At 31.1% G+C, this 26,714-nt stretch overlaps 1 protein-coding gene across 8 annotated transcripts in view; it reads right to left on the reverse strand.

Annotated features, from left to right (window-relative positions):
* Positions 1–26,714, reverse strand: part of LOC143253063 (mitochondrial 10-formyltetrahydrofolate dehydrogenase-like) — a 93,078-nt gene that overhangs the window by 8,398 nt on the left and 57,966 nt on the right. For all 8 annotated transcript variants that reach the window (XM_076506239.1, XM_076506241.1, XM_076506244.1 and 5 more), the window contains 15 exons: positions 21,429–21,514; positions 20,700–20,844; positions 19,267–19,386; positions 17,528–17,590; positions 17,101–17,162; positions 15,701–15,922; positions 12,263–12,456; positions 11,948–12,041; positions 11,416–11,515; positions 11,020–11,118; positions 8,921–8,994; positions 6,338–6,429; positions 2,114–2,219; positions 896–1,095; positions 586–672 (listed from right to left, as the gene is read on the reverse strand). In XM_076506239.1, coding sequence (XP_076362354.1) covers positions 617–672; positions 896–1,095; positions 2,114–2,219; positions 6,338–6,429; positions 8,921–8,994; positions 11,020–11,118; positions 11,416–11,515; positions 11,948–12,041; positions 12,263–12,456; positions 15,701–15,922; positions 17,101–17,162; positions 17,528–17,590; positions 19,267–19,386; positions 20,700–20,844; positions 21,429–21,514 — 1,713 coding nt within the window. In that variant the 3' untranslated portion in view covers positions 586–616. The remainder of the gene's footprint in view (positions 1–585; positions 673–895; positions 1,096–2,113; positions 2,220–6,337; positions 6,430–8,920; positions 8,995–11,019; positions 11,119–11,415; positions 11,516–11,947; positions 12,042–12,262; positions 12,457–15,700; positions 15,923–17,100; positions 17,163–17,527; positions 17,591–19,266; positions 19,387–20,699; positions 20,845–21,428; positions 21,515–26,714) is intronic.

Genomic DNA, 26,714 nt, shown 5'->3' on the forward strand with positions numbered 1-26,714 from the left:
AAACTAGTTTGGTGTACTGAGGGCTACAGACATTTTCCCATATTGGTTGACTCTTTCTCCGCTTTTTCTGGAATTATGAGGTATAGCTTGAATTCTGTTTGATCTCACTATCTCCTTTAATACTCTTTTGGCCTGAGTTTATACATTACCAACCTTAATCTCTTTATAAACTTACTCCTCTTCTGTCTTTCATTCAGGTTAATTGTGAGTATCACATTTACTTTTCTGACTCATTCATTTTTTGCAGTGCCTTCTCTTAAGTATCCAGCCACATACATCTTTGGGAATTAAAATCACCTTTAAAGGTAACTTTCGTGCCCATATGAAAGGATTCAAATCAACAAATTAATCCATTTTTTACTTCTGTCTCAACATCACTAGGAAAGCTAAGTTGACCAGCATGTTTCAGATTAACTATCAGTCTGTACTCCCACTGTTTCCATTACAATAAAGTTTTAAAGCTATTTTTGCTGAAATGTTTAATTTACAACCTTCAAAAGCAATCCCAACTCTGTATTAACTCGACAGTAAATATAAATTTATTTTAAATGGTAATATTTAACAAGAACATCCAGCAGAACTTACTTTTATAAACTGTTCATCACAAGATCTGTAATTAGTACTCAACAGTCACACATTTAATTCGAAGGTATTCATTTAAAGCTGCTTCTCCTGCAAAAAAAAAAGTTAGACAAACAATAAGATAACACTTTCAAAACATCACTGTTCAAGTTTCTTCAACTGACTTCCATTATAATTATTATTCAAACTGAAGCAATTTCTGTGAACAATACTTAAAATATTTTTACCTTTGCCATTCTTGGCTGCACCTAACTTTGCAATATTTATCACTATTTTCATATATCACATTACTAAAGAAATCAAAAGTGCTTACCTAAATCTTTTCCAAAACCAGATTGTTTAAATCCACCAAATGGAGCAGCTACATCAGTTTTGTTATAGCAATTAATAAAACATGTTCCAGCGTCAATACGATCACTAATGTACATAGCCTTCGACAGGTCTCTTGTGAAGATTCCTGATGCTAACCCAAACTCTGTATTATTAGCCCGCTTAATGACATCATCAATCTCACTAAAGAGAAAAATATGACAGTACAAAAGCTATGCATCCAGCTATTTACTAAATTTTAAATACTTAGATAAAATAAAGAATTGCCCCTGACTATTTCTACACTTAAATAGATTAACTTTTAATATTAAAGCAGTAAATCTCAATGTAAGTATGTTCAAATACTGTTAACACTGATTTTTATTTAAAGTCCTAACAGCAACACATCTCATAACATTGTTTTCAGGATTATGCTTTTAAAGGTCTGAATGGTTTGTTGTGAATACATTTGTTTAATTCAGATTACGAGCTGCTTTGTATTAAAAAATAGGGAAATTTTTTCTATAACAAGATTTTTATAATATCTTCACCACTCAAGTATCTACAATAAAACATTACAAATGAATTTTATTGCATCTCAATAACATTATTAAAATATTTTTATTTTATGTCATATACCTTCCTTTAAGTACAGTTATGTGAGTTGTGGTAATTACTAATCAATAACTAGTGTTCAATCGATTGCTTTCTCTCTGTTTAACAGTTCAAGAAGAAAAATGCTGTTTGTGCCTTATGCTGCTTGCCAGTTGTCTTTCCTCTAGTTAGCAATGTAAAATCAATGACAATGGCTGCCTTCATAGCATTGCCCTAATAATGACCAAAGCTAAACAGACTTGAATTAAAAGAAACAAAAAACTATAATGTTAAAATTGAGCAGAGTGTAAGTACCTCATTATATAATATAATAGCGATATTTCAATTACTTGGATAATTGGAATAATTAAAAATAGTAATAATCTGAAACTCCACTTTCAATTAGTTGATTATTTTCATGACCATCATTATAATCTTAAGTTTGATGAATCAACTGTTGGAATAACCAGTTTAATTGTAATTTCAATTAACCAAAAACAGCAATAAGTGAAAATACTAATTTGATGAGTCAATTCAAACACAATTTCGGTTACTGTGACCAACTGATGCAATCAATTAAATCACCCAGCTCTAATCTGAAGGCGTATGTATTCAAAAGATCAGTTACCTTTCTTTAAATTTCGATATGATCATCACTGGACCAAAAGATTCTTCCTTAGCTATGTACATATCATCCTGTACATCAGTGAAGACAGTAGGTTCAAAAAAAAAGCCTGTAAGTAAGTACAGTCGTATTTAACTACCATGAATTTAATTTATTAAATTTACGTAACACTAAACTTGTACCATGAGTAAAATTATGTCAGTGGTTTATGTGTTACCTTTAATTGGTATCAAGTATGTCATGTGAATGTTTTAGTTACTTTGAACTTTATCATGAATTAAATCTGTTAAAAAGTTCACAGGTTAAGATTGACTGGTATCAAGGATTAAGCAAAATATAAAATTGACTTAATATAAACTAGTATCAGAAATAGAGTTAGATGGAAGTTTATATCTTACTTTTATTCTCTATAATGGTACAGAGTTATTTTACTGATAATATTACTTTATAATCCTACCATGCTGTTTGTGTTTTTATTTTGTTTTCTAAAGTGTAATATGTGCACTAAATGTTTTACTAGTCATAATTATTATTCCACTGTTTAACCTTTCAAATTTAGTGTTCACAATACTGGTGATATGAACACCTATTATGTGGAAGAACAGATTTGGTGATTGTTGGAGGTGGAATCGAAAAGACAAAATAGGAAAAAAAACAAACAAAATCTATGTTCAAAGGAATAAATATAAGGATGAATGATTGTCAGTTGATAAAAAACTTTACTTTTTGTGTTTGAAGTAAAATAACCTTTACTTAGGATTGAACTGTGTTGAAATAATCAAAGTTGGTGAAAACATGATAAAAAATTAAATATGCTGAAACAAGAACAAAACTTCAGTTGTACATCTTGGTTGCTTCGAAACAAAAAAATGACCCTGTTAGAAAATACTAAAATTGTCTTCTCCCTTACAGAGAAGTTCACATAAATAAAGTAGAATAGAATATAATACAATAGTTGATAGTTTCAATTAACAGACCCTCCCTTAAATAAAAAAAAGAAAAAAGATGAGGTTAAATTTAGCACACAATTCTAATTGGATGTAGTATGTTCCAAAACAGAAGTCAGAAAATTTTCAAATATGAAATATATATATAGGAGACTTATTTTAATATTTGCATATTACACTCTAAATTTACATAACATGATAATGATTTAAGATAGCTTTCACTTATTTATTAAAAATTTCAGTAGTTTAAATTAAGATCTTAATATACAAGTATATACTGAAAAGCAATTTATAACTGAAGGAACTTCTTTTGGAATTATCTTTGGAATTCTTTTACTAAAAAAGGGCTCAAGCTGTTCTAAGTTTTTATATTTAAAAAAATATGCATATTCTTTGATAAAACATTTCATAAATTATTTTTAAAGTTTATATTATACACATTTGCACAACATGAATTGTAGCATCTTATCATAGACTACTGATTTTAATTTTGGCATGAATGCATTCATTGGGATTGTGATATTTATTAACTCATCATTTATGTAGATTTTATTGTAATTGAAATACACAAAAAGCAATTCTTGGTATTAAATAATTGTATGAAAGTTAAAAGAAAAAGTAGTGACTTGGTAGTTCTATGGTTAAAAATATAGCTCTCCAATGTATAGTTGGAGAGATAATAATAACATACATCAGATTTATTACAACTTATTATGAAATTTTACCTGCAAAAATCCTTTATACAAACATTTTTCAATGTCTGTTTTCAGGATGTTTGTATTCTTACACAAGCACAGGAAGAGAATATCTATGTCAAAAATGACCAAAATGTCCAAAGCTATAAGACATTTCCTTTGTTATTCTGTGGATTAAGATACTCCTCTATCTACTTCGACAACACAGCACATTTGAAATACACTTGCTACTCAAGTTAAACCAAGATATGATGTACCACCATCTGTTGCAGCGTACTGCAAACACAAGGCCAGCATACATTATTAAAGGATGCTGGTGAGGGTTTTTTTTGTCCTGACAAGTTGGTAAAAATTAAAATTTTATAACATTCTGCTTACACTTACTTAGGAGTCACCTTACAAATTTATGGAGAAAGAAATCTCTCATTCTACTGCTGTCATGCTAGGATAAACTTTAGATCTTATTGCCATATATCATCATCACATGTAGCCAACTTTTTGTGGGCATCTTGTTTACAAGTCTTAAATTCTTCCCAATAAAAAGTTCAGTTTCCTACCAATTTATTTGATGATTCAACTCTGGAACAATGGCTCTCCAGCTGCACAGTTCATATGGCTCCAGATATTCCATAGTAAAACTGTTTAACACTTTCCATATGGGTAGTGATTGGTAGGTTGGTTTTATTTCAGAGCAAAGCCACACTGGGCTATTTGCTGTTCACCACCAGAAATCAAACCCAAAATGTCAGCATTTCAAGTCTGTAGTCTTACTATTGTCCAGTTATGGGGACATGTTGGGTTCAGAGCTCACATCATAAAGTTATGTAGACTTACATTCAAAACTTTATTAAACTAGTATTTTATGAATGTATGTCCATAAATTCAAAATCAAATGGTAGTTTGTAATTCAAATTTTAGTATATATTATACATTATTTAATTTTTAGTTAAAAAAACTGCTAAATATTTATTTTTGAGTGTATCACATAGTACATCATCTTCTGCATTTGCTCAGGTTGTATTGTGGGTATCATAAATGTATGAAGTCTACAATTTAGATTGCCAAGCTAAAATACAAAATAAGAATATACTACCTTTTCTATTTGCTGAGATATCATTACGTATAGCAGGCCCACCACAATGGCTCCACTCATGCATCATGACAGTAAATAACATACTTGTCATAAATTTGTTTCTGAGTATTTCTGATAAAGCTATTCAGTGAGCACCATCAATTGTTCTAGATTTAAATTTCCACAGCTTGCTTAACAGTTTGCCCCAACTGATTTCAGCATGAACAAGCTGCATCATTTTCTTGACACCTTTTCACCTGCACCTTGAAAGTTAACTGATCTAATGCTCAATTCAGTTGATTATCATCCTTTCTATTGAAATTCTTTCCATAATGGGCAGAGGCAACTCTTGAAAAATATACCATGTGGAACACAGGAGGGAAATAATCAAGAGGAATGAAAGATACAAACTAACCACAACCTCTGCAGTAACTAGTTCCTGATAAATAGCACCAAAATGTGTCCAATTTAGGAAATCAGTAAGAATTTTAAAATTAAACCAAGCAAAAAGAAAGACTTTCAGTTTTCACAAAAGCTAGGTGTATATGTATCTGAAATGCATAAGAAAAGTTGCAGAGATATGTTACCAATAGTTGTTTGTTTGAAATACACTGCAGAACATTTGAAACAGTTTTCCTACAGTTGTGATTTCCAACAGATACCTGAGTTCCCAATACAGTAGGTTTCAGTAGTACCTTGTACAGAACAATTTTGGGCATGAACAGCAAAGAAAAACTAATTATACAGATATATTCTTTACTAATTGTAGAAGGGTGAAACATGGCAGTTCACCTACCATCACACAGTCACAATAAAATTATAAAGTATATATATAAAGTTTATATAAGTATATATAAATCTATATATAATTATAGATAACATAATGTTTTCTTTACATTACGAGTCTCATAATATGAGCTGTATCTTTTGGGAAGATCACATTTTACCTCTAAATTGTCTCAGGTGAAAAGCTTACAGTTCACAATGCCTTCTACCATGAAATATATTGGTTAAAATAGTATATATCTTAGGCTTAAATACAACAGTAAATCAAACAATGTTAAAAGTTTATATTTCAATTTAAGTAGTACCATCTTGTAAGTATGAATGAAAAACTCAGGTGCTTCAGGTTTCACTGAACCTATTCTGATTTGTATACTTTGTAGAAATTCACATGAATCATTTGAAAGCTGCAGCTGAAATATAAAATTATATAATATATATTTATTTTCACTGAGTTCATGATGACAAGAATATATTAATGCTTCATTAATTATGATTCTCATTCATTCACATGATTAACATATTAAGAGTAATCTAGCAAAAAGAATTAGTAAAGAGTTAAAGGTTAAATGTTTTTATACTCATAACCTGTTAAAAAACTTCAAAAACTAGAATTTAGCTTGTGTATTCTTTGTGCTTACAACTAGCTTCAAGTTTTGTATTCATACAAAATTAGTGAAAAATTAAGAATTGAGATAGTAATATTTTCATTTAATATGGAAAAAATTACCTTGTCTTTTCACCCGTTTCCCTCCACATACTAGCGTAGCTCCTTCCTTGACTCCTATGTCACAGTATTCAATAAGTTTATCTAGATGAGCCCTGAAACAATGATAAATGAGTTTTAAACACAGTTATAGGACTCCAGAATATTCTTAGACAATAACTGATTGTTCATATATTAAAAAACCAACAATATAATATAATAGTACAAATATAATGAGATTGCTCTTTTTCTGTTGTGATAAAAACGAATTGCACTGGAATAAAGTTATGTGTTGATAAATTGCATAATAAATGAGTGCCATCCAAGCATTGTTCCTATGAGAGTCCAAGCAGTAATACTATTCCCATCTCTAGTGTAGTGAATTGATTAGGGGGCTTCCAGAATAGAAGTGCCACATTTGTTAAATTAGAGAAACTGACACTCTTGAGAGACAGCCTAAGCTCATCAAACATTTTAGATAAAGTTCCTGTTTTTAATAACTATTTATTGCATAAGATGTTAATGTAATATTCCTTTTAATTATATATACATAGATGTTTTACATAAGTGCTGTTTTTAAATTATTTATATTTATTGTACATACAATTGTTTTTGTTTATCAGTTGCATGATAACTTTTACTAGTTTGTACCTTTACATTTATTGAACAACTACTATAAAAGCCCTTCAAGAATGATAGGAAAACATTGTTGAATGACTAATAATATTACAGAATTTAACTAAAATGAAAATTATCTATACTCCCAAAGTGTACCTACTTTTCACTTATTTCACCAGTCTTGAAGTAATACTTTATCACATTTTTAGTAAAAACTACATAGAAAAATTAAATGTTATTATGAACAAAATTATATGTGCACTCTGACAGAGATTAAGTAGGATTCTTGAACCTATTCACTGTATTCTATAAGGTCAGGAAGTAGGAAAAACAGTGCAAACATTCCAACACAAACTTGATTTTTTTTAGCTATACAAAGGATAAACGAAACTTGGTAGTAATAAAGTTATTTTTCTTTATATTTTAAGGTCAAGTAGATAGTTTCAGGTTAAAACTTAGTTAAACTACTCTGCTGTTACATGACCACAGTTATTAAAAAATAAAGAATAAAAATAAACCTTTCAAACAAATCAACAAAAAATATTGAGCATTCAACAAAATATTATAACTAACAGAAAGCCAGAGTTTTACTCTATCAAATAATGTATCATATTACATGATCTTCTAGATAAAACTTTTCTTTTTTCAGTTCAAACTTTATTCCCATAAGAAACACATCAATGAGCTTAGCTGAATTTTAATAGCTCTTATTGCATAGTTAGAAAGCCAGAAAAACTATGAGAGCTAACATATGAAAAGCAGACAACATTGATTATTATTCTATATTATAAAGTGCATTTTTTATGTTTAAAATGAAACTAAGCATAGCAATACCATTAGTATACAGAAGTAGGCTTAAGTTTCATTGATAAAAAAAAAAACCTATGTAGGTACTATATTTTTTATTTTTAATGTATAATGTTTATTATCATGAAAGTAACTAATATGTAAAAAATTAGAAAAGTATTCAGTTACATTAGGTAATATAATAAAAATTATTCTTGAGATGTGCTAGCAAGCAGTTTGTGCATTATATAATTCAATAAAATAATGTAAATTGCACATTATAACGATTTATAATTTATGTGGTTCAAATAGAAAAAAAAACACAATAAAATTAAGAATAAATAAACATATACTTTTATAACCATTAAACTGTTTAAGATAAAAAATTATGGTTTTCTTTTACAATTTGCAGTCATTATCGAAAAAAAAAAAAAGGATGATTTAGATTTCCTACTTTTTTCATGGTGATTATGAAATTGATTAAATTGACATACCCCATACAAAGTTATAGCATAGAAGTTAGCAGATAAAATATAATTTGTCTGAAAAACCCTTTGAAATTTATTTAAATTGTAGGGATTATGAAAACAAAATTAAAAATGGGTACCAGTTTACGCTCTTGTTCTTAAGATATCTTTCTGGCAACAGTCAATTGCAAATTCTCTTTGTTAACCTGAAGATGAACTAAGAAGGTTGAAACATTGCTCTGTTCTTTATTTTAATCAAAGTTTTAATATCCATACCAACCATCTTGAGAATATATTTTTACTTCATGTGGGTCATAACAAAAGGCTTTAAATGTTTACTGAAAGCTTACCACATTTTATGAAAATATATTACGTACTTTCAGAATTATGGTACGTAATGGTTACAAAGTTGTGTAAAATACACAAGCCCATTATACTAGAATAATGATTAATAGAATTTTTTCACATTCAAATTCTCCATGTGTATCAATAATCCACAAAAATTACTTTATCACAAATACATCTGTCTTAATTATGTTGCACTGAAAATGGTAAAATATATTTGTTTTTGTTTCATACTTTTGTAATGACTTATTGAACTAATGATGAATTTACCATATAATTGCAATTACTCAATGTTAGTGACTCCTACATATCTGTTACTTTCAATATTGTATATACAACATTGAACATAAAAAATACACATTCCTCTAGGAAATGAGGGTGCTATACTTACTTGTGATTCTGGGGACCGTGTGCAGTGGATCGATCCAGTGGGTGTCCAATTACCATCTTCTTTATCTCTTCAACCTAACGTGTCAGGGGAATAAAAATAGAATAAAAATATTAAATCAAGTATTCATAGAATGGTCTCTAATAAGTTGGTAATATTTTCTACATATATATTAGCATAATCAAAAATTTGTGCCCTCAGAGCATACACAACACAATGTTGTTAAACCTTGTTACTAAAATCTCTACCACACCTGTTGATTAAACCAAATTCTCAACCAGCAGCAGTCACATTGCTAATACATTCAGATACATCTAAAAACTAGTTTATATTTCATGTAAGTTATTCTCATTGTAAAAGAAAAGCAACAGGTGAATACATATACACTGCTGGCCAAAATCTTAAGGCCAATGAACATAAAGAAAAAATATGCATTTTGCATTGTTAGACTCAACTACTTATTTGAGTAGAGCTTCAAAAGATGAAAATATGAAAAGGGAAAAATAAAGATAAAAAACCTTTTTAGCATTTAATAGGAAAAATCTGAAATTAGCATAAATACTAGCTGGTCAAAAGTTTAAGGCCATACTGAAACGAAGCATTAATTGTTAAACACATAATGAAATTTAGTCATTTGTGTTCAAGCACCTACACTGGGTAAAAACATGGCAAAGGCTAAAAAGTTGATAGAGTTTGAACGTGGCAGAATTGTTGAGCTGTAAAAGCAAGGTCTCTCTCAACGTGTCATAGCTGGTGAGATTGGGCGTAGTTAAACTGCTGTTGCAAATTTCTAAAAAGACCTTGAGGGATACGGAGAATTTCAAGTGGTTGGCCCAAGAAATTTTCACCAGCGTTGAGCAGGAGGACTTGAGGGGTTGTCCAGCAAGACACCAGCTAATCATTGAACCAGATTAAGGCCCTTATGGATGCAAAATGCGGCTGAAGAACAATAAGACGGCACCTATGAGAGAAAGACTTTAAAAACTGTAAACATCTTCAAAGGCCAAGTCTTCTTCCACACCACGAAACAACTCGGTTAAACTTTGCTGAGAAACACCAAACCTGAAACGTAGAAAAGTGGATGAAGGTTTTGTTCTCTGATGAGAAAAAAATTTAACCTGGCTTCCAACGTTACTGGCATGATAAGGATATCCCACCAGAGGCACTTTCTACACAACACAATGGAGGAGGTTCCATCATAATCTGGGGTGCTTTCTCCTTCTATGGAACAATGGAGCTTCAAGTTATACAGGGGCTTCAAACAGCAGCTGGCTACATTGGCATGTTGGAGAGAGCATCCTTATTGACCGAAGGCCCTCGCTTATGTAGAAATGACTGGGTCTTTCAGCAGGACAATACTGCAATCCACAATACCTGCAGGACAAAGAACTTTTTCATGGCAAATAACGTGATTCTTTTGGACCATCCAGCATGTTCACCCGAACTGAACCCGAATGAAAATGTTTGGGGATGGATGGCAAGGGAAGTCTATAGAAATGGACATCAATTCCAAACAGTGCATGATCTTCGTGAATCCATCTTCACCACATTATAACTGGAATGTGGAATTCCACTGGAATAACATTACAGCCAGCCTTCTGCAAATGCTTATTATCGACCATGCCAAAGCAAATGTTTGCAGTTATTCGCAATGACGGCCGTGCAACTCACTACTGAGACGTTTTGTTGGGCACTACCCATCCTGTTTAGGACTTCTTTTTGGTATGGTCTTAAACTTTTGACCAGCTAGTATTTAGGCTAATTTTATAGTGTTCACATTTTCCTTATTAAATGCTAAAAACGTTTTTTTATTTTTATTTTCCCTTTTCTTATTTTCATCTTTCGGAGCTTTACTCAAGTAAGTGGTTGAGTATGACAACACAAAATGCATATTTTTCCTTTTTGGCCAGCAGTGTATGTCAATTCTGGAATGTACTTGCTTAAGTATACCATAAGAAAGAGCTATTTTGTGATAAATCTCTAGATAATACTGATAATAAGAGTGAATCCCCCTTCTATCAAATCCATCAAGCAGATACTGTTTTTCCCATACCATTGTTTAAAATAATCAATTACCAATTTTATTTGTTAAAATTACATACCACTCTCTTTACAAATTCATCATGAATGGATTCTTCAATGAAAAGACGGCCTGCAGCTATACAGTTCTCACCTTTGTTGAAGAACACACCACCCATTCCCTGTGTAATGGATAATAAAAATTTAATTAATACTTATTCTATGTAAGAAACTATTACAAAATGTATTAATTAAAAAATGTGTATTCAAAGTAAATTCAGCAATACAATAACTGATGTAATGCATCCGCACTTTATTGTGTAGTGGAACTACCATAATGAATTTTCTTTTAAATTATAAATCAAACAATTTTAACTTTTTGAAAAATTAATGCCATTTAACATTTCATGTACATTTTTACATTACAGCTGTTTAGATTCAGTATATTTGAATTTTTGAGATCTAATCTGCTATCTTACTTGTCTTACAGCACGATCTATATCACAGTCTGAGAAAATAATCAAAGGAGACTTTCCACCCAGCTCAAGAGATACACGCTTCAGGTTAGAGGAGGCACAGCTAAAAATTCAAGATGCATGAAAAATAAAGTATTTTTAATACACTTTTTAGTTTTTTAAAGTAGTCCAGATATGTTTGTTAGGGTATGATACAATTAATATCAAAAAACAATAAGTTGTATATCATTCTTAAATTGATAAAGCATGGCAGTATCCTCTATCTTATGATACTTTAAGTCACAGGTCTCAAATGAAAAAAACAGCAGAGAGATTTGAAAGAATCTTTGACAGAAGAGTACACTGAATAGATAAAATAATCTATAGATCACTCTCCTAGGTAATGTTTGGGACTGAAAACTTCATTCACAATAAATGTATAGTAGAGCTTAAACAGTTTAGCACTGTGCCATATATTTAAGAAGTATATATAATTTACATATATAATGGTATTGTTTTTACCATTTACTAAAGTTCAGCTTTATCAAAATATTACCTTTTCATGATTTGTTGACCAATAAGAGTTGAGCCAGTGAATCCTAATTTTCGTATATCTGGGTGGTCTGCTATAGCCTGACCACATACACTTCCTAAAAATGGGGTAAGAGACAGTCTGAGTTTTTTCTTTTCTATTGGTTTACATATGTTCATATTCTATTGCATAAAAGCACAATCATTTGTTAAAGCAAGAATGAAAGATATATATAAACCTTCTTTTTTATCAAATTCAACAATATACTTCACTTTTCTTTCATATCACTGTATCGCCTCTGTCAAATTAAAAAAAAAAATTAATATTGGTCTTAATTACCTGTTCCAGGAAGAATATTAATGACACCTGGTGGGAAACCAGCATATACACTCAATTCTGCCAACTTCAGAGCACTTAGTGGGGAGACCTGAGCAGGCTTCAGAACAACAGTGTTTCCTGCAGCAATGCAAGCAGCCATCTTCCAAGAGACCATCATCAATGGGTAATTCCATGGTGTAACTATACCACAAACACTAAAAAAATAAATAAAAAATCAGCTACTGAGTTTAAGGACTTACACAGTTCACGTATCCATTATTAGTGAAAATGAACACATTTTAATGAAGTTAAATAACCTAAATCACAAGGACTGCATTAAAAACAGCAAATTCAAACCTCTGACTAATTATATTAGTTATAACTGAAAAAACAAGCTGAAACAAAAATAAATTAAACAAAAAATGCAGTCACCTTTCTACAACTGTCTGCAGGAAGCAAAGGGTGATATAGATGAGACACATTGTGGGCTTGAGCACCCACATTTCGCTCTCCTAATTTCTATATCTATTGCTACTCTTTTATTTTTTATGTGAGACTGGTGAATGGTGATTAAGACTAATAGACGGTTTATCCCCACTGCAATCTGGGTCCTACTCATTCAGTCACCTCCAAAACCGAGGGTACATTTTATAATTCCACATTACAGCTTGTGTCCTGGTATCTTTTCAATTAGTGCAGCATTTTTTGTTTAATTTATTTTTGTTTTGCCTTATTTTCAAGGTATAACTAATCTATATATGTATATATATTAATGTTGAACGGTCAAGTAAAATAAATCAAAATCTAAAGGAAAGTCTATGTTAAAAACAGCAAATCCAAACTAATGATAATTTGCTATAAACAAAAACAAGCTCCAAAAAAATAAAAAATGGTGCACCAAGTGAAAAGATCTCCATGTTACAGGTTGTAATGTGGGATATAAAATGTACCCTGGGTTTTGGAGCTGACTGCAGAAGTAGGATCCATACTGCTATGGAGATACACCATCTGTTAGTCTTAACCTGAACAATAAAATACTTAAAATAATCAAATAATCAAAAGAAATTAAGACAGGAAGAGTGGGTGTTCAAGCCCACAACATCTCACATCTATATCATCATTCACTGCCTGCAGATAGTTGTGGCAAGATGATTGCTCTTCAAAGTAAAGAAGAAAAAAATAGTAATAAGATATTACCACTTGAGGATTTGGTTTTTTGAATATTGCTCAAAACTACATGAGGGCTATCTGCTCTAGTCATCCCTAATTTAGCAGTCTAAAACTAGGATGAAAAGCAACTAATCATCGCCACCCACCGCCAACCCTTGGGCTACTCTTTTACCAACGAATAATGGGATTGACCATCACTTTATAACACCCCCCACGGCTGAAAGGGTGAGCATGTTTGGTGTGATGGGGATTTGAATTCATGACCCTCGGATTACTAGTTGAGTACCTTAACCACCTGACCATGTCAAGCCCCACTTGAGGGTAAGTAAATTAAATAAACTTATCTCCTGAAATTGGCATTCTAGCCTCCATTGATAAGGCACTAATTAATAGCCCAGTAGACAAAATATACTAGGATAAAGGGTCCCAACAGTTATCTAAAATAACTAGTATAGCTCCCAACCACCACTCATTAAGCATTGTAACTACCAATTTTCAGACCTTCCTTTATATACAGTAAGGTGTGCATTTGCATAAAGTAGTGCCAAGTTGTTTAAATAACCTTATTAACAACTGAAAATAGTTATAACTTTCAGTAAAATTTCCTTAATGTTTACTTCTTTATATTTATTTAATACATTCTTTTATTTATCACAGAATATTTTAATAATTTTATTTGGTTTCTTTATTAAATTCTTTAAATATTAATTTTTGTATCAATATTTCAACATTAGCAATAAAATATTGTAATTTATTATAATTTTTACAAAATCTGAATAACTGTGAAATTATAATCCTTATAACAAAAGATTGTGGTACATTACTCTTAAAAGAGTGTAAATCATATATTGGAAAAGCAAAATATTTTCTTGTATCAAAAATATTTATGGATCGTTATTATTTTAATTTCTAAATCTAAATCTTGTGCCTCTACTTTAGATATTGAGGTATTTTCAATTTCTAATTCTACTGGATAAATAGTGTTAATAACATTATTTATTTCAGGTTTATTTATACTAATTAAATCATTTATATATGTTGGTTTACATAATTTTCAATAAACCTGTTCTCATAAAAATAAAGATAGAAATTTGCAATACAAGTAGAATAGTTAGCTCCCATTGGAACTCCTGTTACAATTTTAAATACCTGGTTATTGAAAAATATATAATTATTATAAATGGAGAAACTTAATAAATCTTTTATGTTTTGGAGCTAAACTTCCTTTCTTCCAGAACTATGAAGGGATAAGAGAACTGTTCTATTAATGAATTTATATCAAATCTTTCAATGGAATTGTGGTGTAACAGTGTGTTGAAATCAAATATTTGAGTGGTACCTGATTATTATTTTTTCTTTACTGTTTTTGCTTCTTTTTCACTTTGGAGAGCAGTCACCTTCCCACAATTGTCTGCAGGCAGTGAAGAGAGACGTTTTGGGCTTGAGCACCTACATCTCAATCTCCTAATTTTTCTTTTATTTATTTTGAATATTTTATTCTTCATGTAAGACTGGTGAATGGAAGTTAACACTGATAGATAGTGCATCCCTACTGCAACACGTGTCCCACTTCTGCAATCACCTTCAAAATCTAGGTACATTTTATATCCCAGATTAGAGCCTGTATCCTGGAATCCTTTCCATTGGTGCAGTGTTTTTGATTTTCATTTGGGTTAACTTACACAAAAATCTGACTTTTTAGTATTAAACGAATACACAGTTTCTCAAATGAGGCACTTTGAAGTACCTGATGATATTCAATAAGCATTATTAATATTTTTTTGAGTAACAAGTTTGTTCAATAAAAATTTTGGACTGGATGATTCCATTTGACATCACACTTGTCATGAATTTTGGACTCTAGCAATGTGCAATTATCAAGTTTTATATGATAAAACTTCAACCTTGTGTACAATTTTTAAATTAGTTTACACAAATGCCCAAGACTTGTTCTGTTTTGGGGTTTTGAACAGAGCAAATAGAGAAATAAATAAGATTTCTTATAAAATACAAAAAGCATTCTCTTAGCAAAATTGTCACTTTAAACACTTACCCTTGCACTTCAGTTTAGAAACAGGACTTTTCAAGCAAATAAGAATCTAACCCATCTATAAAATATAGCTTGGCATCTTTGAAAAAACATTTCCTCAGATCTACTTACTCAGATACTTTAGCAGTGGCCATGTTTGCCCTGCAACTACAAACTGAAAGCTACAGATGCACATGTATGGTAACATTTAGGAAACCTACCTATAAAATTAATATATAATATTAAGAATTTGAACTTACCCAATAGGTTCTTTCTTTGTAAACGTAAGATTGCGGTTTGGCCTTGCATGGTTTATGGGAATGGTGGATCCCTGGATTTTGTCACACCATCCTCCAAAATACCTCCAAGTATCAATGGACATACCAACATGTGTTTTTAAGGCTAGAGTGTAAACAGCACCAGAATCAAGGCTTTCCAGGGTAGCTAACTGTTCTTTGTGTTCATCCATTAAGTCTGCTAGTCTATAAAGTAATATACTTGAGAATATCATATCACTAATTGACTATAAAATATTATAAAATAGTTATCAGTTCAAACTGTTACTTGAGCATATTAAATTCTTCAATAAGTCAGGAAAACAATAAAATATTACATCAATTGATGAGCAATGAAGTACATATTAAGTACAAATCCCAGATATCAGGTGTAAAATAACCTAAATATATATAAATATTCATACGTTGTAGAATATAACAATTTAAGGTGAAGGTATGTTACTTGAAAGTTGAAAATTTATACCTATACAGTCTCACACACAGGTATGTATACACACAACCAAAATTACCCATCCCAACTGATGGGAAAAGTTTAAGTTAACCTGTCAATTGAGATTATTTCATGGACTTCAAAAAGGTTAATTGTGTTGCACTCTGTTTCCCTCAGAGCCAAAACACTGATCTACCGATACCACCTACCACAAAAAGTAATTATTGAGCATTTTATTCATGCTAAGAGCTGCTCAGCAAAAATATATGGTAAATCTACATTTTTATTCCATTTATTCAATATATTTTTCAAGTATATTTTAAGTTATATCACAGTGTGAAACATGAATGATAGTGTGATTAATTCCTAATAATTTAGTGTTGAATGTCCTGCTTGCAAAATAAAATTTGGCATCAACATTATTCATGTCTGTTCTCCTGTCATATCAAAAGTGAATGTTTAGCTTTATCTGCATGCACAGCTTCTTAAATGCAGTGTGGAAAGGAGCTGCCATAAGCAGGAGGCAAATGAATGCTGACATTTGCAACACACATACATACACACACACACACATTATTTATGGTATTTAAAAGAAAATAATTTCTTCCTTTATTACTTTTAATATTAGTTTTAGAAACTAATATAATTTGGAAGTTTCTAAACTTTCACTATTATATGCATTTTACATATGAAATAAGGATCAGTTTGTTATGAAATTAATAAACCAGAATTATAGTTTAACTAAATTTGAAAAGATTCAACAGAATGGTAGACATCTCAAAATACTGTCAAAGAAATTCTCAACAAAGTAAACTAGTTATATGTTAAAAATAATCATTGCTAAAACAATATAAAGAATAACTAATAAAGATATTGTAATGAAATTTCAAGCACCATTTTAAACAGTGAATACTTGATAAAACAGTAAACACACCTGTACATAAGATGACCTCTGTCTCTAGCATTCACTTTGCTCCATTCTCCTTCAAAAGCAACCTAAAGGTGATGGTTTTAAAAATGGATTGAATATTTAAGTTTATTTGCAACAAATTGACATTAAGATACTAGAGAAAATGTTATTACAAAAACGTTAAAAGCCTTCAACAGTCCGTTGTGAACATTAAAATAAAATTCAGAAAATTATATATGAAGTGTTTGTGGTAGAATGTTTGATAATTTTCAAAGCCATGATCTCCAATATTTTTTGTGGTAACCTATTTTTATATTAATACTAATGGTAATGTTTAGTAATATATGGTGAAGAATGATATACACATCAAGTAACAATAAATTGTGGTCAAATTACCACAGTGATATTTAGTGTTTTATTCTTCAAAACAAAAATAACATTCACATCTCACCTTGGCAGCTATTACTGCCTTATGTACATCTTGTCTTGATGCACTCTCAACCTCACAAAGGAGCTATTACATAAAACACAAGAAATATATTTTTAACAACAGAAACATTTCAAATATTTTTTCTGCACATTAGAAAAACCAAACAAACATCAAAATCAAATTTTAGTAATCATTTAAAAGAACATAAAACACTTGTAAACAACTTCAACAATAGCTACATTTCATTATTCAGAACATGAACCACAACAGTTTTTTACAAGCAAAAAAACTTGTAATCTTATTTTTGACAATATTTTACTAATAGACAATTTACATGTTACCTTAGTTTTGTCAATATTATACCCAAATGTTAGTAACAAATATTTTATACTCATATTTAATTCTACTCATTAATTGTAATTCTACTGTTAAAAAGACTAGCCTTAAGTACAACTTCTAATTCTTGTTTTGATGCTAATTCAAAAATACACCTCAATACAGTTGACTGATTTCCATAAAAACAAGAGTTTAATGGGTTTAATATGTAGAAGGAAAAGTGCAGTGACTTCTGCAAGTGGACTGAAGGAAAAAACACTATTGAAGTTGAAATAACACAAAATGCTTTATTTCCTAGCTCATCATCATGGTACATTATCACATTGTAATGAATTAAAGGAAGAAAAGTATAATACATTATTTAGAAATTAAACAAAACTGACTAATTTGATCAGTAGAAGAGATAGATAAAAAAATCAAGATACAAATGAAACTTCAGCAACTAGTCTTGACTCTTAAAAAACAGAAACAAGTCTGTTTTCAAAAATTAGAATGAATCTTTCTGAAAAGATCAAACTTACAATCACAGACCACATTCTCATTACAGCTGAACAACAAGTAAACAGGGAATGGAAAAATTATGGAATATTTATGTTCTCATACAACAGTCAAGATATCCCTCAAATGCAAGATCAAACAGGACAATCTGTTCTTATTTGTTGAATTTTGCATAAAGCCATTATTTTTGAGATAGTGAACTAAGGAAATATCTTAAGCTTGTGCTAGTCCTATATCCTAGACAAAGGTTTCATACCAAGTGATTGTTCTACAAGGCTTAAAATTAATTGAGCTTGTTTCTGTGGCATGTCCTCCTGGACTGAGGTCATTCACTTCATAAGATGGCACAAAGACTTGTACAAGTTACTATGGGCTGGGGACTTATACTTGAACATACACAGTTGAAATTATTGTTAATGTATAATCTAATATTTTGATTTACTGCATTAGGACTTGTCAAATTTAATGTGAGCATTCTTATTTTTGTCTCTGTTCTGTGCAGATATAAGAAATTCTCATTCTGTTCCAGTGCAGATGTTAAAAAGTATCTTATTAACAATTGTTAGATGGTTAAGCTTTTAGTTCAGTTAGAAGAAAACTTGACAGATGGTGAAAGTAGTCCAGGTTAAAATCCTTCTCAAGTGAGATGAAACAAAACTAGGTTTCACACACTTAGAAGACACTTAAGTAAATTTTTACATTGTTAATAAATAAAGATTTTTAATATTGATGGACTTGTATTTGCTTGCTTTTATTTTTCATTCCAGTTGAAAATTATTCTGTGTACAATATCTCTGGAACCTGTCAAAGATCAGTGTACCTGAATATAACAACTATAACCTGGCCTAAATGTGAGTGATATCAGAGTAGGAAACTACAAACACAAGAATCTATATATCTACAGTTAAAACTATAATAGACTTTACCTCTTCTGAACTAGGATCAATAGATTTCAACTTCTTGTCATTAGTAGAGTCAACAAATTGGTTGTTAATGAAAAGCTGTCGAGGGAATTCCAAATCCAAATTGTTGGCTTTGATTTTGACCTGCAAATAGATTATCATCCAAATAAAATATGAGTAATAATGATACGTTAATTTTAATAAAAATCTTAACTATTGTTCGCACAGAAAAATATTGCAGTCACTTTCAGAGCTTTTTCTATTAACATTTCAAGACACACAAAAGGAGTTCGTTTTTTATGACCAAAATAAAAAATTCATATATACCAGAATTTAAGAAGTAAATTGCACTGTAATCAGTTCTGAAATTGTTTCAAACAGAATTATTCCAAATATGTAATACAATACAAAAGAATCAATATAAATAAAATTATGAAAAATTAATATTTTGGTATAAGAAAAATAAAGCTTTCATTCATATCACTTACTATTCACACAATAAACCTGAATAAATCTTTGAATTAGCTCAAAATGTAATACACTAATTTATATCTTCAAAGATACAACCCTAAAAATACATCCAAATCTAACATTGACTCAAATACTGAAACAGTAAACCTTAATAAACTTCTCGATAAACCATAAATCTAATAAAATTATCCACACATATGAAACATGAACCTCAAGAAATCTCTTAAATAACTGTCTCAAGATTAATGTATTTAGCCATACACTTGAACAGCAGTCCTGAATAAACTTCATAACAAGTCTTAAATCCAATGATTTAAAAACAGAGGACCCCAACTAAACCTTTAGACCTATAAATATATCAATTTATATATTTGAACAGACATTAAACTAAATAAAAAACATGAAATCAAATACTACACCTTGATTTTTAAATTAATTTAACAGTAAATCTTAAAAAAAATAACAAAACACAAAGAAAATAAATCAACCAATTTTAAAATATTTATACATACACATTTAAGCAGTGAACTTCAAAGCATCTCAAAATTATTGGCCAAAAGCCTAACAAACAGTGAATCTTAACAACTCTCATTAAGCTTAAATCTAACATTCTGACTATTTATATTCAAATAGTGCACATTAAATATATTGATATTTATATTTAAAACAATGAACAAAAGAAAACTTCAATTCCTAATTTTACTGTTTTATGCATTCTAAAAATTAATATAAAAAAAACTATCTGTAGTCAACCTCTTAAACTGATCTACTGGTTTATTAATTCAAGAGTTTAAACTTCAAAAGCTCTTCCAATAAGCACTAATTTTGACTTTTTAGTTTGTGTATCCAAGTTCTGAATCATTTGTACTTACTGGTACATACACTTAAGTTGCTAACCTGGTACCTCCTACCAATTCATATTAAATATTGCTCTTTGATTCATGTATTAAAGCAGCAAACCTCCAAAACAACTGAAAGTAACATACTGGATCAAAATGAAGAAGAGGACCCGATGAAATCCCACGACTATTTAACACTACTGTCTTGATAAATTCCTTAAAAATAGTGGACAAGTAGACATCTTCATTCTCAAGTTGTACATTGCATTTTTCTTTTAATTCTTCTATGAGCCTAAGGAAAAGTGCAACAAAATGTTAATTAGTATTTGGAAAAAAAAAAACAAACTGAAAGTATAAGAAAAAATTATGTAACTTCTTTTTCAAAATACTTGTAAAATGGATTAAGATCTTGTAATTTTTGCTTTAATGACTAGTATGTGTGTAAAAAAGAAAAAAAAACTGGTGTGTAGAAAATAGGCTGAACAAAAGCAAATTCTTCATTAACATGAAACATTGTAATATATTCTATACAGAAAAAAAATGGTTGCCTCAATAGGATACTAAATAATTTACATAAGTAACAAGTGAACATAAAATCCTTGTACATAATTTGACAACTTAGTCATACCTATTAACATACTAAGAGTATATAACTTAGTCAATACAATTGACTATCTTGTCCTAAGCCTAAGAAACCCACAATTATCTAAATGTGCCATTTTTCAAATTTTATAAGAGATTAATGAAAATCATTTTCATATCATAAATAGATTATCAAAATCAGATTGATTCAACAGCTTCACTCCCCTTTACTTTCAAGATGTTCTTTCACTAATTTAGGTAACTGGTTCTGGGATCAATAAATTATACTTATACCTTGCTACATCCATAGAACCTGCTCCACTCTTGAAAAAATCTGTTTCATCATTAACTTCAAGATTTAGAATGCCTGTCCATATATTCTGGAAAATTAAGGTCATGATATCAGTACTTTTGTTCAAAATGCCTGTTTTTATCCTTTTTAAGTATTTTGGTTTAGAATGCCCGTATAACCTCTTAAAACTTTAATGACAGTATGTCATTAGTCTGATTTAGAATTCTTGTCTTTATCTCCTTAAAAAGTGATTTCATCAAATCAGTATTTTGCTTTAAAACATTTGTCCATATCTGAAATAGTTTATTTTATCAATATTTTGCACATCCTAAAATTTCATTTAAAACTTTAACACGATAATCCAAAAATGAATACCAATATTAAATTTAATTCATAACATAGCATCATTTTTAGAAGAATAAAAAAATAATTATATCAGTATGAAGACACAAGTGTAGAGGATGACGTTTCAAAAGTGTTCCGCCTTCCTTCTTCAACCTGAAAATGAAAGACAGAACACTTTCAAAACATTGTCCTCTGCACTTGTGTCTCCACAACAGGCAGTTGCTGTCCATTCTACAAAGTTTCATCAGGAATACTCTGACTAAACAATCTATCAAAGATTATATCAGTATTTTTCACATTTTAAAATTGTACATAAAGCTGAACAAATTGATAAAAAAAAACAGAGTACTAGTATTCTGTTCAATTTGCCACACTATATTTAGGGAAATAACAAATATGTCAGTTTCCTAATTTCAGCTCATTTTGTGATATGTTACTTTAGTGATATATCTTTCATTGGTTTGGTTTGTATGCAGTTGTAGCATAAATATATCATTCATAAAGTTGTTGAGATTGCCTTGTTCTAGTTGCTCTACTTCCACATTCTACATGGTAAATAATACCTATTTTGTATTAGAGGATATTGTATAAACAAAAAGCATTTGGGTTGAAAGGATATAGGGGCTACAATATCTTTTAATGGCTGATTTTACATTATGTGAATGTTACTGCAATTGCCTAGTAGTGTGAAACCAAAGGTGATGAGATACTGTCAACTAGACAAAGAAATCAAGTTTACTTGTAAAATTCAGGCATCCTTTCTTGACTGAACTAGATATTTATAGGGTTAGCAACCAGTCACTTCCACTGGACAGAAATGAATATAACTACAATGGTATTTTGTATGGGAGCAGGGCTATGCAGGTACACTCACAGGATACATGACACAGCAAGGTCCACACGCATGGGATCTGAACCATCATAAGGGTTCATGTTATTGTAAAATCCACAAATGGGATACAAAACACCTTAACATCATCCAGGATGGGAAGAGTAAAGCAGCTGCTTCACTTGTGGATTGATGAAGTACTGCTAAAAACAATGTCTGTACTTTATTGTGCGATAAAGATGGCAGAACAATCAGTTCCAAATAATGGCTCAACAGATCCCAGCCAACCTGAAACATGAACACTTTGTGGAGCTATAAAGTAGGCAAAAATATTGATACCAGCTGTCAGATCAGCAGATTCAGTAAGACTCGTAACAAGTAATGGTTAATGCTGTAGAAAAGTGATGGATCTTAAGTTGGGCTTGACTAATGGCTTGAGATAGGGTGGGGTACACACTAGCCAATTTGCACTAAAAAGTGTTCAACCCAACTTTCTCTGAAGCACAGACTGTAGTATTTGTATTAGATGAGAACTGTATAACATGATTTAGAAAACCAGAAGAATTCCATATGAATCATGAAGCTATCTTCAACAGCCAACTGTCTTCTTTGTTGTGTAAAGTGTTAGGTGTGGTGAAGACACATACTTCATCTCCCCTACCCTTAAATCTGATGATTTGGGTGATACAGACTACCAGACACTTGCACAGTTTTTAATTTCAAAAGAACTGACTGGAATGAACAGTTGCTACATGTTATGATGGAATAAAGAGCAATAGAACTTGCAACAGCAAGGCCGTTCATTTAAATTTCTCATGTTAGAATGTAAGATGTTACTTCCTATAAACGTGATGTATGATTCTCCAATAGAAGAAGTTCCCCACTGTTCACAACAGTATAGAGTGACTAACATAAAAAAATACTCAGTACATGCAAAATTCACCTAACAATAACTTACAAAAGCAGTATATTGACAAAAGTGAAAGAATAGATATTTCAGTGTTGAAACTGCATTTGGTTGTGGTACATGCCTGTGGCACAAAAGCAACTAAGATCTGGCTAGACTGGTATATACCTGATAGTTTGACAAAATGTTCCTCAAATGAGCTACAGAAAATGAATACAAAGTGCATGAAACACAATAATAAGCTTTGTCCATACATCATGGGAAAGCCTTTGGTGCACAGGCTTAACCAAGAAGGAATCTGGACAGAAAAATGATTAGCCACTGGGGAATGAGGTTGGTTGGTTTGGCATTTTATGGAGCAAAGCATTTTATGTTGCTATCTGCAACATGACTTATCCAGACCTGTTTGATGTTGGAGATAAAGCTGCAGACACTTTTCTAGCAGTCTAAGAAACAAGATAAGCCACAGAGATGAAAGCAATTATCACCTCCAATCAGCAGTCAAGACATCAACATAACTTCCAAATTAATATGGGTGGGACTGGTTGATCTTTACTAGCTCAAATTGTCAAGTGGCTAAAGAACTAGTGCAGGAAATGGCATGGTGACTTGGGAAAATAGCTGATTTAAAGGGCTTCAGGACCCTTATATTCCTAGCAAACAATGCATTCATTTTCTAATGTAACATGTCATCAGATATTAAGGAAACCACTCTAACAATATGAGTAGTTGGAACTCTGTAGAGCATACCACCTAGTATTAGCCTAATTTTTCATCGATCTTCAATCAATGAGGGGATCCAGTTTTCTCCAAATGTATATTGAAGTATAGTAATAACAAAAGAAAATTTAATCTTAGGAAACAAGCTTTTAGTTCAGACATCTTGACTGATTTGAATTTTACAATGATTATTTTGTGAAGGCTGAAGTATTAATAAGTTGAATCTGCCAGCCCATGGTTGACATTACCATTACTATTACGTGTAGCTTCAGTGGATATCTCAGTTGTTATTGAAGTAGCTTATGCAGTAGCCAGAGGAAAGCTGAAACAACAACAGTACTTGGAAAAGTTTAATGGTGACAGTAGGAATATGCCAGAATGAGCAGGTAAAAAAAAAAGAGCATGAATATGGACTATGTGCAATAGAAACACTACATGAAGTCATTTTTGGTATTTGTAAGGTGCATTAATACACGCTAATCAATTACACAAAAGGTATAGAAATAATGAAATAATAAGGAAACAAGGAGGTAGCAGAGACACTAGATTTGATCTTAACATTGAGTCAGGCACTGCTGAATATTTTAAGTGTCTCAGATGAGTATATGTAATAAGCAGAACTGCACCACAGTAATGTTGAAGGTATAAATATAAAAGTATATAAAAAAGTAATGACTAATATAATGACAAAGACTCCAGAGAACATATTAAGAAACTAATTGCTGTACATTTAGACTATAGCAAAGATGTGTGTAACTTTTGAGTATATAAAAAGGTTAATAAAAGAAATATTGAAATCTTCATTTCAAACTTCTTTATTTTAACTGTAAAGCCTCAAGTTAGTGCCTATGTGCTCAGGGGCGTAGATTTTTTACACCCGATGGGGGGGGTTGATTTTTGCAACCACTTATGTGAACTGTTCAGTTTGCAAATTGGTAATCTCTGATTACATGAACCTGAAAGCTGTAAACACGCAGTCACAGAGTAATCTTGTTGCCACGATACTTCAAGGTTTCCATGCAAATTTGTATAAGTGAGGTGTTGTGAACAGTTTTCAGAATGTTAATAGAATAAAGATAAATGTGTCACAAATTAACTGTCACATGAATTTATTCCTGCACACTGCACAGTATAAATGATGGCCATTATACTTGACAAGGTTACTAATAACTTTCAAATATTAATAAAACTAGTAATTACCCTTCATAAGTCTATATCTACTGAAAAACTGTTCATGTTGTTTGATAAAAATAATTAAAATGTCTTTGCGAACAATACATCAATACAATGTAGCACAGAATTATTCATACTTTTCATTGAAATAAGATTCATTTAGTCCTCTAGACTACATATTCCCAAACGTATACCTCTTTTGTGTTTATGAATTCTTTCATAAGCTCTTCTACATTTATCTTGTCGACCTCATCTTTGTGAGTGTGACAAACTGCCACATGGTTGAGGTGGCACTGAGACATAATCTTCAACTGTCTTAATGCAGAAAAGCTGCATTCACATTTGCAGCTGGATACTGGATATACAAGCAAAAGTTTCATGAGAAGAAACACTTCACTAAACATCTGCTGGCTTGTTTCATGCATTTTACAGTAAGCATCCTTTGTACCTTTCAGAGATACTGCTTTTGTTGTTCCTTTGAACATGGGCAACTAAAACTCAAGCAGTTGTGCAGAGATTTCTGGACAGAAGTTTATAACCGAGTTGTCAATCTTGCCAGATGTGATCATGTTCTCAAGTGCCAGATATTGCCTCAAGTCATTGTTGTCTGCATTGAATTTAGTGGTCAGATGTTCTATGACTGTGTCCACAAATTCAAAATATTGGCTTCTGTAGTAATCTCTAGCTGTTGCAGAATGGTGTTCTGAGCCATCACCTGTGATCCTTCTGTGGGGTCTCTGAATGCGTGGTAGTTCAATTGGCACCAGATCTAAGGAAGATACCTTTTTCTCAGCTTCATCAAATATTTGTTGTAATTTTCCTGTGTTTGCAATACCCACAATTGCTCAACTGTCATTGCAGATGCTTCAATCATGCCTGATACTGTTGCTGATTTTGCTTGGAATGCACGGTTTAGTTTCTTTAATGCAGCTAATGGATGCTGAGCCATCAAAAATCCAAAAACTATCTTTCCTTTGTCAAATCTGTCCAGCAGACCTCATGCTTTCACTGCTACATCTGATTTTTCATTTGCTAATTCAGACAATGTCACTGTAGTGATCATTAGCACATGTAATTGCAGATAGGCAGCACAACCAGCGTGCTGGACACAGTAAGCAGATGTATTTAACTGAACCATTGTGGCTGTCTGACAATACAATATTTTCAAAGATTGTCTTGTATTTGCCTGACCTCTGAAGTGAGACACCAAGTTCATGTACCCACTGGATAGAATCTCGAATGCATTCACAAGCTTCAACTGCATGTTGCATTATTAAATTAGCCTTGTGTGCTCCGCAGTGAAAAAACATAGCT

This window comes from Tachypleus tridentatus, chromosome 6, assembly GCF_004210375.1.
Source record: "Tachypleus tridentatus isolate NWPU-2018 chromosome 6, ASM421037v1, whole genome shotgun sequence".
Lineage (NCBI taxonomy): Eukaryota > Metazoa > Arthropoda > Merostomata > Xiphosura > Limulidae > Tachypleus > Tachypleus tridentatus.